This window comes from Centropristis striata, chromosome 13 (assembly GCF_030273125.1).
Source record: "Centropristis striata isolate RG_2023a ecotype Rhode Island chromosome 13, C.striata_1.0, whole genome shotgun sequence".
Lineage (NCBI taxonomy): Eukaryota > Metazoa > Chordata > Actinopteri > Perciformes > Serranidae > Centropristis > Centropristis striata.
The window spans coordinates 28,097,545-28,111,873 of record NC_081529.1 but is presented as its reverse complement, the minus strand read 5'-3'; the positions used below and the strand labels follow the sequence as shown (position 1 = coordinate 28,111,873).

At 40.3% G+C, this 14,329-nt stretch overlaps 1 protein-coding gene across 3 annotated transcripts in view; it reads left to right on the top strand.

Annotated features, from left to right (window-relative positions):
• The window catches only part of dnm2a (dynamin 2a), a 35,963-nt gene that overhangs the window by 9,610 nt on the left and 12,024 nt on the right, over positions 1-14,329 (top strand). The window contains exons 5-14 of one of the 3 annotated variants that reach the window (XM_059347262.1): positions 266-364; positions 456-616; positions 716-858; positions 2,186-2,321; positions 2,449-2,516; positions 3,189-3,327; positions 5,531-5,617; positions 10,240-10,310; positions 13,020-13,071; positions 14,276-14,308. In XM_059347262.1, coding sequence (XP_059203245.1) covers positions 266-364; positions 456-616; positions 716-858; positions 2,186-2,321; positions 2,449-2,516; positions 3,189-3,327; positions 5,531-5,617; positions 10,240-10,310; positions 13,020-13,071; positions 14,276-14,308 — 989 coding nt within the window. Of the gene's footprint in view, positions 1-265; positions 365-455; positions 617-715; positions 859-2,185; positions 2,322-2,448; positions 2,517-3,188; positions 3,328-5,530; positions 5,618-10,239; positions 10,311-13,019; positions 13,072-14,080; positions 14,093-14,275; positions 14,309-14,329 lie in introns of all 3 variants that reach the window. The other 2 variants (XM_059347263.1, XM_059347264.1) reach the window with 2 other exon arrangements.

Below are 14,329 nucleotides of genomic sequence, written 5' to 3'. Positions count from 1 at the left end.
CCCTTGAAACAGAAACATATTACGATTTACATTACTTCTTATTAAATCTGCTATTTGTACAGTATTTCTGTACCTACCAAATCTTTTTTAGCTTTTTCTTAATCGCACCCCTGTTAGGAAAAGGTCAAAGACTCTGACTTGATTATTCTGCATATTAGTCATTTTCCTCCGTATTGTTATGTTTGATGTGTAGAAGAAAACAGGATGGTGAGAGGTTATAGATCTGTTTTGAGCTGATGTAGTGACACTTTATATTTTTGTGTAGGAATGCGTACCATTGGTGTGATAACAAAACTGGACCTGATGGACGAAGGGACAGATGCAAAGGACATTTTAGAAAACAAACTCCTGCCACTTCGTAGAGGTGAGGATTATGCACCTAAACATGAAAAGAAAACATATTCACAGACTTTATTTTTTGACTCTAGAGTGACTATTTGTGTTGTGGTGAGCAGGCTACATTGGCGTGGTGAACCGCAGTCAGAAAGACATCGATGGGAAGAAGGACATTCGCGCTGCTCTGGCCGCAGAGAGGAAGTTCTTTCTCTCCCACCCCGGCTACAGACACATGGCAGAGCGTATGGGCACACCACATCTACAAAAGACACTCAACCAGGTCCGCTTTCAATTGTTGTTTTCAAATTTCCAAAAACATATTTCCTCTTCACCCTGCCATTAATTCTCATTAATAATAACCACTTCTGTCGGTCTCTAGCAATTGACCAACCACATCAGGGACACTCTGCCCGGTCTGCGCAGTAAACTGCAGAGTCAGCTCCTCTCTCTGGAGAAGGAGGTGGAGGAGTACAAGAACTTCCGTCCAGATGACCCGACACGCAAGACCAAGGCCCTATTGCAGTAAGTGCATTTTAATTTTGATGCTCATAACAATGTAGCATACATGTATTATGTACAGTAGATTTGATGGACAGATGCTGCAGATACAGTACAGGCCAAAAGTTTGGAAGCAAGATCAAATTTGTATAAAAAAAGATAATCATTGCTATGCTTTGCAACAAAATAAACATGATTATTATATAAAGAGTCATATATAAGAACACATTTTCACTATAATTATCAGGTCTTTGGGTTTTTATTGCTTAGACTTTGTGTATCCTTCTTTCCTTAATGTATAAATCTGTACTCTTGTTTCTTTATTCAGCTGCTTCACTAAAGTGAATAATGCAAACGTGATTTGTTTTTTACTTTTGCACTAAAGTTGTGACTCTTCCAAATCTTCTCAACCCTAAAACGTCTTTTCTTTTGTTAACATTTATTCAGCAAGCTAAAGGTAAATAGAGGAAAATTCAATTCAATGAAAGTAGAGTCTGATCATGTAGTAAACACTTTAAAAATCCAAAGAATTCATACTGGTTTTTAAGAAAGCCATTATGAACAGAAAATGTAAGTTGCGTCCAAACTTTTAGCCTGTAGTTTATATGTTAAAGTTCAACAGTTTCAGTTAAGCCGTTTCAGGCTTTTTTTGTTGTTGCTTGTGTCACATTGTACTTACTGTGGCCTTGAATTCACTGAAATAAAGAAGTCCTGCACCTCTGTGAAAACAGGAAACTGCACAACTATGGCTAGTAGTAGGGGAACTCAAATGGCTCTTTTGTGCAGTATGACGTGGTTAAAATGCTCTTGTCCTTCCCTCTCTGCTCTGTCTAAACAGCCAAAAATTAAAAAAAAATAAAATACATATATATAGATTTTATATAAATATATTGCCAGCTTAGATTTGGTTATTTTTCCTGGTGTAGGCATTCTTCTCACATGATGCATTAGGAGACTGTCAGGAATTTGAAAATCCAACAATAATTTTTATTTTATTTTTTTTTATTTATGCTACGATAAATTTTATGTGATCTTTTATTTATTCCTTGTTTCTTTTGAAGAAAAATGCCTTTCAGTACCGCCGGTGGGTAGTGGGGTTCAAAGGGTTAACTCAGTCTTATTAGTTTTGTGCTTAGAGGTTATGATATAAATCACCTTGCGTAGCTTGAGAGGCTGCCAAGATAAGATGAGTAATAATAACACAGTGCCCTTGATTTTTAAGCAGCACCATCACTGCACAGATGAATTTATATTAATGAACCGTCATTTTTGCAGTTTATCTCCAGGAAGGCTCTAGCTGTAGTTGCACAGAGAGCATTCACACATGTCGTTTGTGCTTTACCCTTATCAGGATGGTGCAGCAGTTTGGTGTGGACTTTGAGAAGTGCATCGAGGGCTCGGGGGACCAGGTGGACACCAATGAGCTATCGGGTGGCGCCAAGATCAACCGCATCTTCCACGAACGCTTCCCCTTTGAACTGGTCAAGGTAAGTGTGCCATGAAGAGCAGTGATGTGTTGGGTAGTATCGAAATAGCGTTTTGGTCTTCACGGTGATTAAAATATTGTTACATATGATAAAAGTTTAATTTGCATCTTCTCCCTCTCTCTCCTAGATTGTGTTCGACGAAAAGGAGCTACGGCGAGAAATCAGTCACGCAATCAAGAACGTCCATGGTGTCAGGCAAGTGGAGCTGAAACAAAAAAACCTAAACTGACTTCCAAAGTAGCTGTCCACAGAGCTCAATAAAAAACCTGTTTTCTGTTTTCACACAAAATACTGCTGTGCTACCCACATGCTTCGCCTTTTCATGAAAGCTTCTACTATAAATCAAGTTTTTAGAATCAAGCCTTGGCATCACAGACTAAAAGTACCAATTAAAAAGAGTGTGTTTTGTTGTATGTGAAATGCATTTTCTCTATTCTACTCCCCCCCCCCCCCCCCCCCCCCCCCCCCCGCTGTTCCCATTATCTCCCCACTGCAACACCACCCACTCCTTTTTCTGTTTCTGTCTGCTGAGGCATTCAATTATTATGAGGTTTTGTGTTACATGTATCTAGTCCACTGCTCTAATGTTGTCATGTGTTTTCTACTGATAGTCTCCTGTCTGTCATTGCTCATTTGTGGTTGTGTGTTTACACCTGGCCTCCTTTGGCGCTTTATCTTTCCTTCCGCTGTTGTGGCTGCCAGTATGTTCTTTTTCAGTTTCTTTCTCCTTGTCCATAACCTCGGATCTCTTCAGTCACCTTTTTGTGTCCCCAATCATCCGTCTATTCATCCGTTCTGTTGACCTACATGTCTGTTAACTGTCCCATCTGTCTGCCGCTGTGCCTCTGTCTCTCTGTGCATCCTCAGAACGGGGCTGTTCACTCCAGACCTGGCGTTTGAGGCCATCGTGAAAAAGCAGATCGTTAAGCTGAAAACGCCCTGTCTCAAATGTATCGATCTGGTCATTCAGGAGCTCATCAACACAGTCAGGCAGTGCACCAACAAGGTACTGCAGGTGTCCAGCATCTCCCGACCCAGCCGAGACATAGGGCAGGGGCTCCAGTGGGTGTGGCAGAGGGTACGCTGACGCAGAACACTAGACAATAGCTTCCTAAAATATCCGTGAAATATCCCTTCTTGTGTTTTTAAAAAAACGAAATGTTCTGCGCAGTTTGCCCTCAGCTGCAGCCCAGCCCGATTAGCCCTGTGTGCAGGCAGCGCTGTCGTGTTGTGGAGTGTTGTGACGGGTGACGTGTCGTCGTGGATATGAGATGTTTCAGGGACTCAACCTGTCTGAGCATCTCTGGTCTCTCCTGGACAAGCTGCAGGTCTCATAGCTCAGTCGGTGCAAGCAGCCAGCACAAACATGCGGTGGTCTTAAACTGTAATTTGGCCTTGACTTGGACTTTACATGCCCATCTCTTCCATATTGACCTAGTTTCAGAGGAACTGGCTTATCAGGGAAGAGGATGTGAAAGACCTGTGGCTTGTCCTTCTCCACTGCTTGATTTGTCTGTCAACAACTAGAAATGACTAACTGAACAAAGACTTTTTTTTCTTCTTTTTATTTCTTCTCTTTCTCTTTCCTGGCTGTCCTCTTTTTTTTCTCTCCCTTTCCTTAATTTTCTGCCTATCCCCTTTCTCTCTCTACCACTACAACAACATGCAATCTGACCCCATGACCTTTCAGAACGGGGCTCTTCACCCCCGACTTGGCTTTCGAGGCGATAGTCAAAAAGCAGATCCTCAAACTCAAAGAGCCCAGCCTCAAATGTGTGGACCTTGTGGTGTCCGAGCTCACCGCGCTCGTCATGAAGTGTGCCGTTAAGGTAACCGGGGACACACTTGCTGGGATGATGGCATGAAAGAGGAGGGATTCCTTTCTCTTTAAATGTCTTATCTCTGGCATCCCAGTTTAATGGTCACCTCCAGTGAGATCAGTCCCATCCCCACCCTTGCCATCTGTGCCCACTGCTTCAAATGTGTGTATTGTCCCATCCCTACTCTCTGCCCACCTCTGGATGTCTCCATAACATTCAGATTGACTTACAAATCACGTCTGAAATATCCATCAGCCAGCTCCCACATATTGTTTGACCTCAGCATCAGCTCATTAAAGCATTTTATTATTTTTTTTTTCCCACCTCCACATTGCTTCCTCCCTCTCTCTGCCCAAGATGCTGCTCTGTCAGTCAGGGCCCGGCTGCGTCCCTCCATGACCCACATGGCAGACTGACAGTCGGCTCTGTGCTGAACCGGATGGAAAGGGAGTGATGTGAGGGGGAAGGGGGGGTGATAACTCATAACCCTTGGGCTCTGTGGGTGCAGTGGCAACTTGAATGGAGTGTTTCCATAGCAACGGCGCTCCACTGCCATCTTGTGGACAGAGGAACACGCTGCATATGATGAAATGATCCAGCCAACATTCACCAACCATTGTTTCTCTCTGTCTCTGAGGTGTACCTCTGCCTCACCCCGTTCTGTCACTTCCCCTTCTCATCCAGTCTTCACTGATATTAATAGGATCAAAACTCTGCTGTCAGCTAGGGATGACAATGAAAAGCTTCTTAATTTGGACATTGACATTTTTTTTTTTTAAAGAAACTTAGAATTTTGTGTCTTTTACAGATTCTTTGTTGTTCAAAATTATTAAATTAAACATTTAGAATAAAGTGATTTTTGATTTTTTTTAAATCATAATTTAAAGCTCAGATTTCGTTTTTTTTCCTCATGGTACAATGTTATAATCAAAAAATAATTTTTATTCTTTAGGTTTTCTGGTTGTGATACAGTGTAATTTCAGCTCCTTTTTTTTTTTTTTTTTTAAGAAAGCATACCTTTCAACACACTGGTGGGCAATGGCAGAGCATTGGCAAACTTACAGCATTACCACATTGATTCTTAATTCATGAAGTCATCCCTGGCTGATAGTAAATACTAAATCACCTTGTAGAACAGACTGTCACTTTGTATTTAAAGTCTGTATTTATGTGTGTGTTGGTTTGTGGTTGTTTGAATGTGTGTGACACTGAAAAATGTCACATAACTACCTATTTCCCTTTTCTTTGTTCTCTACTTATTCTCACTTCTCACTCCTGTTTCTCTCTGATACTTATTGGTAAGTCTTACGAAGCTCAAGCTCACATGTAAGTGTGTGTGTGCGTGTGTCATCATTCAGTGCTGCAGATGTGTGTTGTGTTGCTTTTCAGCTAAATTCCTACCCGAGACTGAGAGAGGAGACTGAGAGGATCGTCACCACCCACGTCAGAGAAAGAGAAGGGAAGACCAAGGACCAGGTGAGTTGCTAGGATGTTGATTAAATCGACTAGCGGCCATCGAGCATGCCAAGTGTGTTCAGGTCAGCCTTTGATGTTTAACCTTTTTCACATGCAGAAAAAGACAGTAAGAGCTCCAATCTACAATTCATATTAAGCCCCACTCCAATATTATGTTAAGATGTTAGTGGGCTTAAGTGACCCCTCCCAAGTTATTGTATAAATGGGTGAAGGGAAGGTACCATGAGGTGAACATCAGGTGAAGTGGAAAGTTTCATTGTGTCATCTCGTATTGTCGGTCTCTATCTGCTGATCCTCCAGCTGCATCATAAAGACACACAAACATGCATTGTGTGAACCTCCCATTCATCAGATTAGGGGTGTGCCATATCATATCGTTCACAATTATACTAGTATATTTTAAGAAAAATATATCATATCATGATATTGGCAACATTCCTGCTTCTCGACGTAGTGGCGTAAGGGTTTCCCATTAATTACCAATGTGGCGGCCCGCTATAGTCTCCTGTGCTGCGCTAACATCACATTTCAAGCTACTGAAAGTATATCTACACTATTCATAATATAATGTTTTTTTGCATTGTGTCTCTGCTCAGCATAGTGTCTGTCCACCTCCTTCTCCAGAGTCTGCAGTTTTCAAAATAAGAGCACGGAATCCACCACAGAATTTACAGGAATACTGACAAAATAAAATACCTTAAATAAAACATACAAGAACCCTTATTCTCCTTTACAATAATTAATTAAAATATGCAACTATAGGATCAGTGTATATGACGGAATAGTGGCATTAGAATGTGTGAGAGGCACAAAATTTGGGCTTTTATGAAAATAAATTCTCCAGTGGGGCATGCCCCCGGACCCCCTAGCCAGCTGTTTTTCTCTCACTGTCAACAAAAATGTTATGTATGGTTTTTGCTCAAATTTAGCTGTCAAAGTAGACGAGATTGATCACATTTTACTATACAGGTTCTGGTCATATAATTAGAATACCATGAAAAAGTTGATTTATTTCAGTAATTCCATTCAAAAAGTGAAACTTGTATACTGTATACATTCATTCCACACAGACTGGTATATTTCAAGTGTTTATTTCTTTTAATTTTGATTATTATAACTGAAACTAATGAAAATCCCAAATTCAGTATCTCAGAAAATTAGAATATTACTGAAGACCAATACAAAAAAAGGATTTTTAGAAATGTTGGCCAACTGAAAAGTATGAAAATGAAAAGTATGAGCATGTACAGCACTCAATACTTAGTTGGGGCTCCTTTTGCCTGAATTACTGCAGCAATGCAGCGTGGCATGGAGTGGATCAGTCTGTGCACTGATCAGGTGTTATGAGAGCCCAGGTTGCTCTGATAATGACCTTCAGCCCTTCTGCATTGTTGGGTCTCATGTATCGCATCTTCCTCTTCACAATGCCTCATAGATTTTCTATGGGGTTAAGGTCAGGCGAGTTTACTGGCCAATTAAGAACAGGGATACCATGGTCCTTAAACCAGCTACTGGTAGCTTTGGCACTGTGTGCAGGTGCCAAGTCCTGTTGGAAAATGAAATCTGCATCTCCATAAAGTTGGTCAGCAGCAGGAAGCATGAAGTGCTCTAAAACTTCCTGGTAGATGGCTGCGTTGACCTTGGACCTCAGAAAACACAGTGGACCAACAGCAGCAGATGACATGGCCCCAAACCACCACTGACTGTGGAAACTTTAGACTGGACTTCAGGCAACGTGGATTCTGTGCCTCTCCTCTCTTCCTCCAGACTCTGGGACCTTGATTTCCAAAGGAAATGCAAAATTTACTTTCATCAGAGAACATAACTTTGGACCACTCAGCAGCAGTCCAGTCCTTTTTGTCTTTAGCCCAGGCGAGACGCTTCTGACGCTGTCTCTTGTTCAAGAGTGGCTTGACACAAGGGATGCGACAGCTGAAATCCATGTCCTGCATACGTCTGTGCGTGGTGGTTCTTGAAGCACTGACTCCAGCTGCAGTCCACCCTTTGTGAATCTCCCCCACATTGTTGATGGGTTTTGCTTCACAATCCTCTCCAGGGTGTGGTTATCCCTATTGCTGGTACACTTTTTTCTACAACATCTTTTCCTTCCCTTCGCCTCTCTATTAATGTGCTTGGACACAGAGCTGTGAACAGCCGGCATCTTTAGCAATCACCTTTTGTGTCTTGCCCTCCTTGTGCAAGGTGTCAATGGTCGTCTTTTGGACAACTGTCCAGTCAGCAGTCTTCCCCATGATTGTGTTGCCTACAGAACTAGACTGAGAGACCAGTTAAAGGCCTTTGCAGGTGTTTTGAGTTAATTTTCTGATTAGAGTGTGGCACCAGGGGTCTTCAATATTGAACCGTTTCACAATATTCTAATTTTCTGAGATACTGAATTTGGGATTTTCATTAGTTTCAGTTATAATAATCAAAATTAAAAGAAATAAACACTTGAAATATACCAGTCTGTGTGGAATGAATGTATACAGTATACAAGTTTCACTTTTTGAATGGAATTACAGAAATAAATCAACTTTTTCGTGATATTCTAATTATATGACCAGCACCTGTATATTATTATACTATATACTGGTACTATAATATATTATATTTTTTGTATTTGGCAACTGTTGAGAATTGCAATTTACTTATCTCATTTTAGATTTATGATTGATTTTTATTTTGTTGTATGATTTTTATTTATTTATACAGACTAAAAAAATCAATTTCTATATATTTTTCAGTATTTTTAATATTGTTATCGCAAAAATACCCTGAAATATCGTGATTATCTTTTAGGGCCATATTGCCCACCCGTACATCAGATATGTTTTGCCCTGGCAAGTGGAGTAAAGAATTAAAGCTTGTTTCGATTACCCGACATGTTAGCTTGCATATTATAACAGAGTTTCCTACAAAGTCTTGAAAGTTTGGAAAATGCTTCATTTTTTCCAGTAAGTTTTCACAGAATATACTTGAACTTGTATACTCCTTAATTTTCAACAAGCTGGTGTTGTTGTGTTACACAATCACGCTTGTACAACCAAAATGTTTGAATATTTGAAATGAAACAATCCTGTCAGTGGTCGTTGATCCCGGGAGTCTCACACCAGACATGGATTGGACTGGAGCTATAGTTACTGACATTGGCTTTAAATAATCATGATCAAAACATACAATCAAAGTTCATATGAACAGCTGGTAAAAACACCGAAGGGATAATAATAAATAAATAAATAATATAGGCTACTTGATAACTGTCAGTGTATTTCTATAAACCTTTTTTTCTTTTTCAGAAAGTTGCTTGAATTAAATCCTTAAGAAACCCTCTTAAAAACTAAAATTGGATAGTTTGAAAATCCTTCCTTGAATTTTACTGCATCGGCTTAGTTTGTATGCATCTTTCAAGGCTTTCCTTGGACCTTGGAACTTCATTAAGGTTCACAAAATGAAATAAGGCCTTTCGATGTATTTGAGAAAGACTGAATAATCTTTGAAGCACTTTTCCTAGAACCCAAGGTTATATTAGGTCACAGTTCTGCAGAACTTTTTCTGCTGTGTTTGTGTTGTGGAATCGGTTCAGACAAAAACAAGCTGCTTTGGTGTGATCCTTATCTGCTTGCATGTGAGAAAAAATGATTAATCAACCACAGATGCAACAGGTTTTTCACCTTGTTTTGTTCAGTCATTGTTAGAATTTTATCACAGCGTCTGCATCATGGTGGAAAATATGATGTCATAAGTTTGTCCTTAAATGTCCTTTCCTTAAATCAACACACTAAAATCCTGTGATAGATATGTGACAGAAGTGTGCAGAAACTGAAATTAGCAAGCATGCACCGATTGTGAAATTCTGGGTCAATACTGATAAGAATTGAATCTGTTTTCTATTTTATTTATTAAAACAAGAATTTGGCCGATAGCCGATGCCAATATTTATGTTTTTTGGAGTTTATTTTGTATATTTTTATTCATTACCTCTTTGTGCCAGGGAAACAATGAAATGTTTATTATAAAAAGTAACTGAGCTGTTTAAAAGGTCTGTTTTGTTCTGATTCTGGTAGCAAATAACTAACACAACATTTAGCCTGTGCAAAATTGATGAAGATAAACATCAGCCACTGCTATCTGTGAATGTAGTCCTATTTGCCAATTACTGATTTAAACCAACAAGGGGGCGCCCTGATGTTGCCGATACATTAGTGGATCCCACAAGATAAGGAATTAATGAGACATCCTTGTCTTCCAAAAACCGCTAAGTGTTTTCAGAGTTGTATTCTTGTCAGGGTAGAGAAGCCTTAGAAAAAGCTTTAACGCCATTAAAACAGACTAATGAGAGGAAGTGAGGCAGGTTGAATTGTATGGTTTTTAAAATAAAACTTTTGTGCATGTCATATCCTGTCAATTCCAATGCATCTGCAATTTGCAGCTTTTGTTATTATCAGTCTCTAAAGCTTTGTATAAATGCTGGCTTTAGATGTTATCTCTCTGAGTTGTTTTGTTCTGTTCACAAGTGTGAAGTATCTGAAGTGAGACTTATCGCTTTCTCCTTTGTGCCTTCTGTAATTGATGTTTAATTGAGACCTCTGCATTCTAATCATGATTTTCTGCCTCTGATTAAGGTCCTGCTACTGATTGACATTGAGCTGTCCTACATCAACACCAACCACGAGGACTTCATAGGCTTTGCCAAGTAAGTTCCTGTCCTCTTCCCACCTTATTCTAGGCCAACTTACTTGTTGCAGATGAGCTCAGTCTCAGCAAAGGCATCTTCATCTTGATTAACCCTCTAAACCCACAACAGTAACAAGGTGTTTTTGCTTGTGTCACATGTAGGCCTTGTTTTTCACTGCAATTTATATAAGTCCTGCAATTGAAACAGCACAATCATGGCTAGAAGTGAGAGAACACAAAAATGTATTTTGTGCAGTTTAGTTCTAATGCCTGAAAAAACCCAAGTTGAATTTCTTTTAGAATTTATTGTACAAAAATTGAAAATAAATGGAACGTTGTTCCACATGCCATTCAAGTGTTACCACTGTTATAAAATGGGGGCTCCACATGCAATACATATTAAACTTTTAACATTTTTACAACCTTCAATTAGAAGCTCTCTTGTCCCCTCCTCTCTGCTCTGTGTTATCAGCAGACTGTTGGTCTCAGCTGAGTGATTCATGAATTTGATTAAATAGAAATACTTTAGCTTTTATTTCTCCTGACACAAACGTTCATCACACTTTTTTTTTTTTTTTTACAGTTTCTGGTCAGTGTTAATTTTCACAGCTATTTAAGATTCAGTCTTAGTCTTTAGACAAAATTGCTTATTAGTTTTGGTCACATTTGAGTCAATTACAGTCAAAAGTCATTACATACAACTTTTAGTCAAAACGTTTTCTCTCTTTATATCGGTTTTTAATTTTGTTAGCCGTTTGTTTTGATGATTTCAGTAAAGTTGATATTGTCACAATTAATGTTATAATGATGGCATCTCGTCATTGTCTCGCCTTGGAAAAAAAGGTCAATGATGACCATATTTCATCATAGTGTACGTGTCTTTTTCCGTATTTATCTATTTTTTTTATTTAAAGAAAACATGTCAGCTACCAGTACATGTGGAGCCCTGCTGCCATTTCAGAACTTAACAGAAGCACGACCGCTTCACTGCTACTGAATCAAAGTGTTGCTTATAATTAGCCACATGATGTAAACTGTGGTGCATCCGTGTGATGTAGCATGCTAATTAGCGATCCAATCACATCAGAGCATGTGTCTCCCCCCGAGGGAGGTGCATGCCACATTGATCAAGGTTGCATTAGTTGCCCACATCTCCCCTCTGCATGCAACAACACTCCAAACAAAGTCGATCAAGCATGCTTGATTGTTTGACAGATAAACTTCCTGCCTGCTGCAGGCTGTTTGACTGTGGCTAAGAATGCTTACTGTACCAGTAAACAGAGCAGTGTTGATGTTTTACTGCATTTGCTTGTAGCTGCTGTTGTGCACTGGAAACTCATTTGCACACTGCAAAGCACTTACTGTTTTCTTGTGGTGTATCTCTAAGCGGTTTAGAGTTCGTGGTTGAATTCACATAGTCCCTAGTGTAGCAATTACAATAGCATGTAGTGGAGTGGAGCTCCCCTCCTCTGTGTGGGTCGTGCCGTCGACCGAGTAACAAAGCAAGTCCCCGTGTGTGTGTGTGTGTGTGTGTGTGAGGGTTCATGCCCAGCCTTTGCATGGCAAGTAGATTGCTGTACTATGTCGCAGGTCAGCTAGGGCTGTTTAACGGTTCTCATGACGTCACTTTCAGTCTTGACTACAGAAGGCTGGATGATGGTAGCACCCCAGGGTACGGCAACAACAGGTGGGCTGACAGAAAGGATGTAGGGTTGTGTGTACAGTGTGTATGTGTGTGACAGAAGTTTTGACCCTCCTTGTTGTCCAAATGCCTCCCTTAGCAACTTTTTACCTTCATGTAACTGACCACTTTATTAGGTACATCTTGCTAGAACTAGGTTGGACCCACTTTTGCTTTTAAAGTTTAGATTAGATGGAACAGAAGAAGGTACTGGAGACATTCCTCAGAGATTTTGGTCCATATTGACATGACAGCATCACGCCGTTGCTGCAGATTTATCGGCTCCACATGCATGATGCAAATCTCCCATTCCTCCACATCCCAAAGATACTCTGTCTGATTGAGATCTGGTGACTATGGAGGCCATCTGAGTACAGTGATTTTATTGTCATGTTCTAGAAACCAGTTTGAGATGATCTAAGTTTTGTGACACGTTATCCTGCTGGAAGAAGCCATTACAAGATGTATACACTGGCCATAAAGGGCTGGACATTGTCAGCAACAATACTCAGGTCTGTTATATGGCTGAATATTTTCTCTTTGTCAGCCCATTCTCTGTAATTCCTAGAGTTGGTGGCATGTGAAAATCCCAGTAGATCAGCAGTTTCTGAAAAACTCAAACCAGCCAACTTGGCACCAACAACCATGATACATTCAAAGTCACTTAAATCACCTTTCTTCCCCGTTCTGATGCTCGGTTTGAACTTCAGCAGGTTGTCTTCACCATGTCTGCATGCCTAAATGCATTGAGGTGCTGCCACCTGATTTGCTGATGGGACACTCATTGGATATATAGCAGTTGGACAGGTGTACCTAATAAAATGGCCGGAGAGTGTATGTGTGTAGAAGTGTATTTGTAACAATAACATGAAAACCGTGGATTTGCAGTTAAACCAGACAGTTGATTTGACACGAGAGACAAAAGGCTATAAAACACATTAAACGCAACATAATCAATGATTAGAATATTACTGGAGTGGGTTGTGTTTGCTGTGGTGTCATCATCAATATTTATTGTCTTTTCTGTCCATCTTTGTGTAACGACAGTGCCCAGCAGAGGAACACGGCTGCAAACAAGAAGAGGGCCATACCCAACCAGGTACGTTTTATCACTCAGCTCTGGCCTTTTCACCAATCCCAGATTTAATCTCCCTTGACTGATGTCTCCCATTACCAGCCCATTAGTCAACCATGTGAATATATCTCACTTCAGCAATGATCGAACTCATAGCTATTAATCTGTCTCTACCTATTTAACTGTTAACGATACCTCCCCAGTACATGAATTTTACCACCGACTGTACCCAGTCTCATTGTTTTCTAATCCTCATATTAAACTGGCTTTGTCCACAGTGTTGTAAAGCTTTTATTTCTTCTTTTTAAAGTTCAGATTGATATTTAGCCAAGTATGTGGAATTTCAATGTGTGTTTTGTAAGATCCTGGAACATGATTATAATACTGCTAATCAACATTTGAGGCGTTAGTAAGGGGAGAGTTAATGAACCTCAAGAAGACCACCTCCCTGCATTTCTGAAACGAGCATTCGTTTCCATGGCTATTATTAATTGCTGTTTGCATGTAACCCAGGCATGTTGTTCTGCAGTGAAGCAACAATTTACCACAGAACTCTGTTGGTTGTGTTGTTGTCTTCCCATTAACTCACAAGCATCTTTTGTATTAAAATTCAGAATGTGCATGGACCGCGCACCTATCAACTGAGCCACAAATATGACATAACCAAATTGTGATATACTTGAAGTAATTCTAATTGCATGTAACTCTCTTGCTCTGTTTTTTCTCTCTTTCTCTCTCTACTGTCTCTCCTCTTCATCTGTCTTTCTCTGCTTGTCTCATGGATTATTGCTTCCTGTTTCCTCCTGTCATTCTCATCATTTCACCCTCCTTTTTTTTCTTGAACTTTCATTCTCTCCTCTCTATTACTTCTTGATTCCTCTTCTCTCCTTCCACTTTCTACCCTTTTCCTTCTTCCTCTCTCTCTTCTATCCCTCATCTTTGCTTGCTTGCATTCTCATTTCTTTTGGCTTTGATTTTATACTGCCTCCCCCTCCTTTTGCTTTAATTCCCCCTCCCCTTCCCATTACTGCAGGGTGAGATTCTGGTAAGTACCCCAAAGATTTAAGCCGCACCCTGTCAGGGGGCAGCAGGGGTAGGCCATGCAGAGGGACTGAGGCCATCACACACAGGTCAGCCAATATGGTTAGGGTGGAAAAGCCAGAATGCTGTGTGAGCGTAAAGAAATACATGAGCCAATGCCATAATGAGCTGTTCTACCCCTCTGCAGCTTGTCGGACTGGAAGAGGTCCACGAGGAGAAGGTAGAGTCTCCAGACTGATCA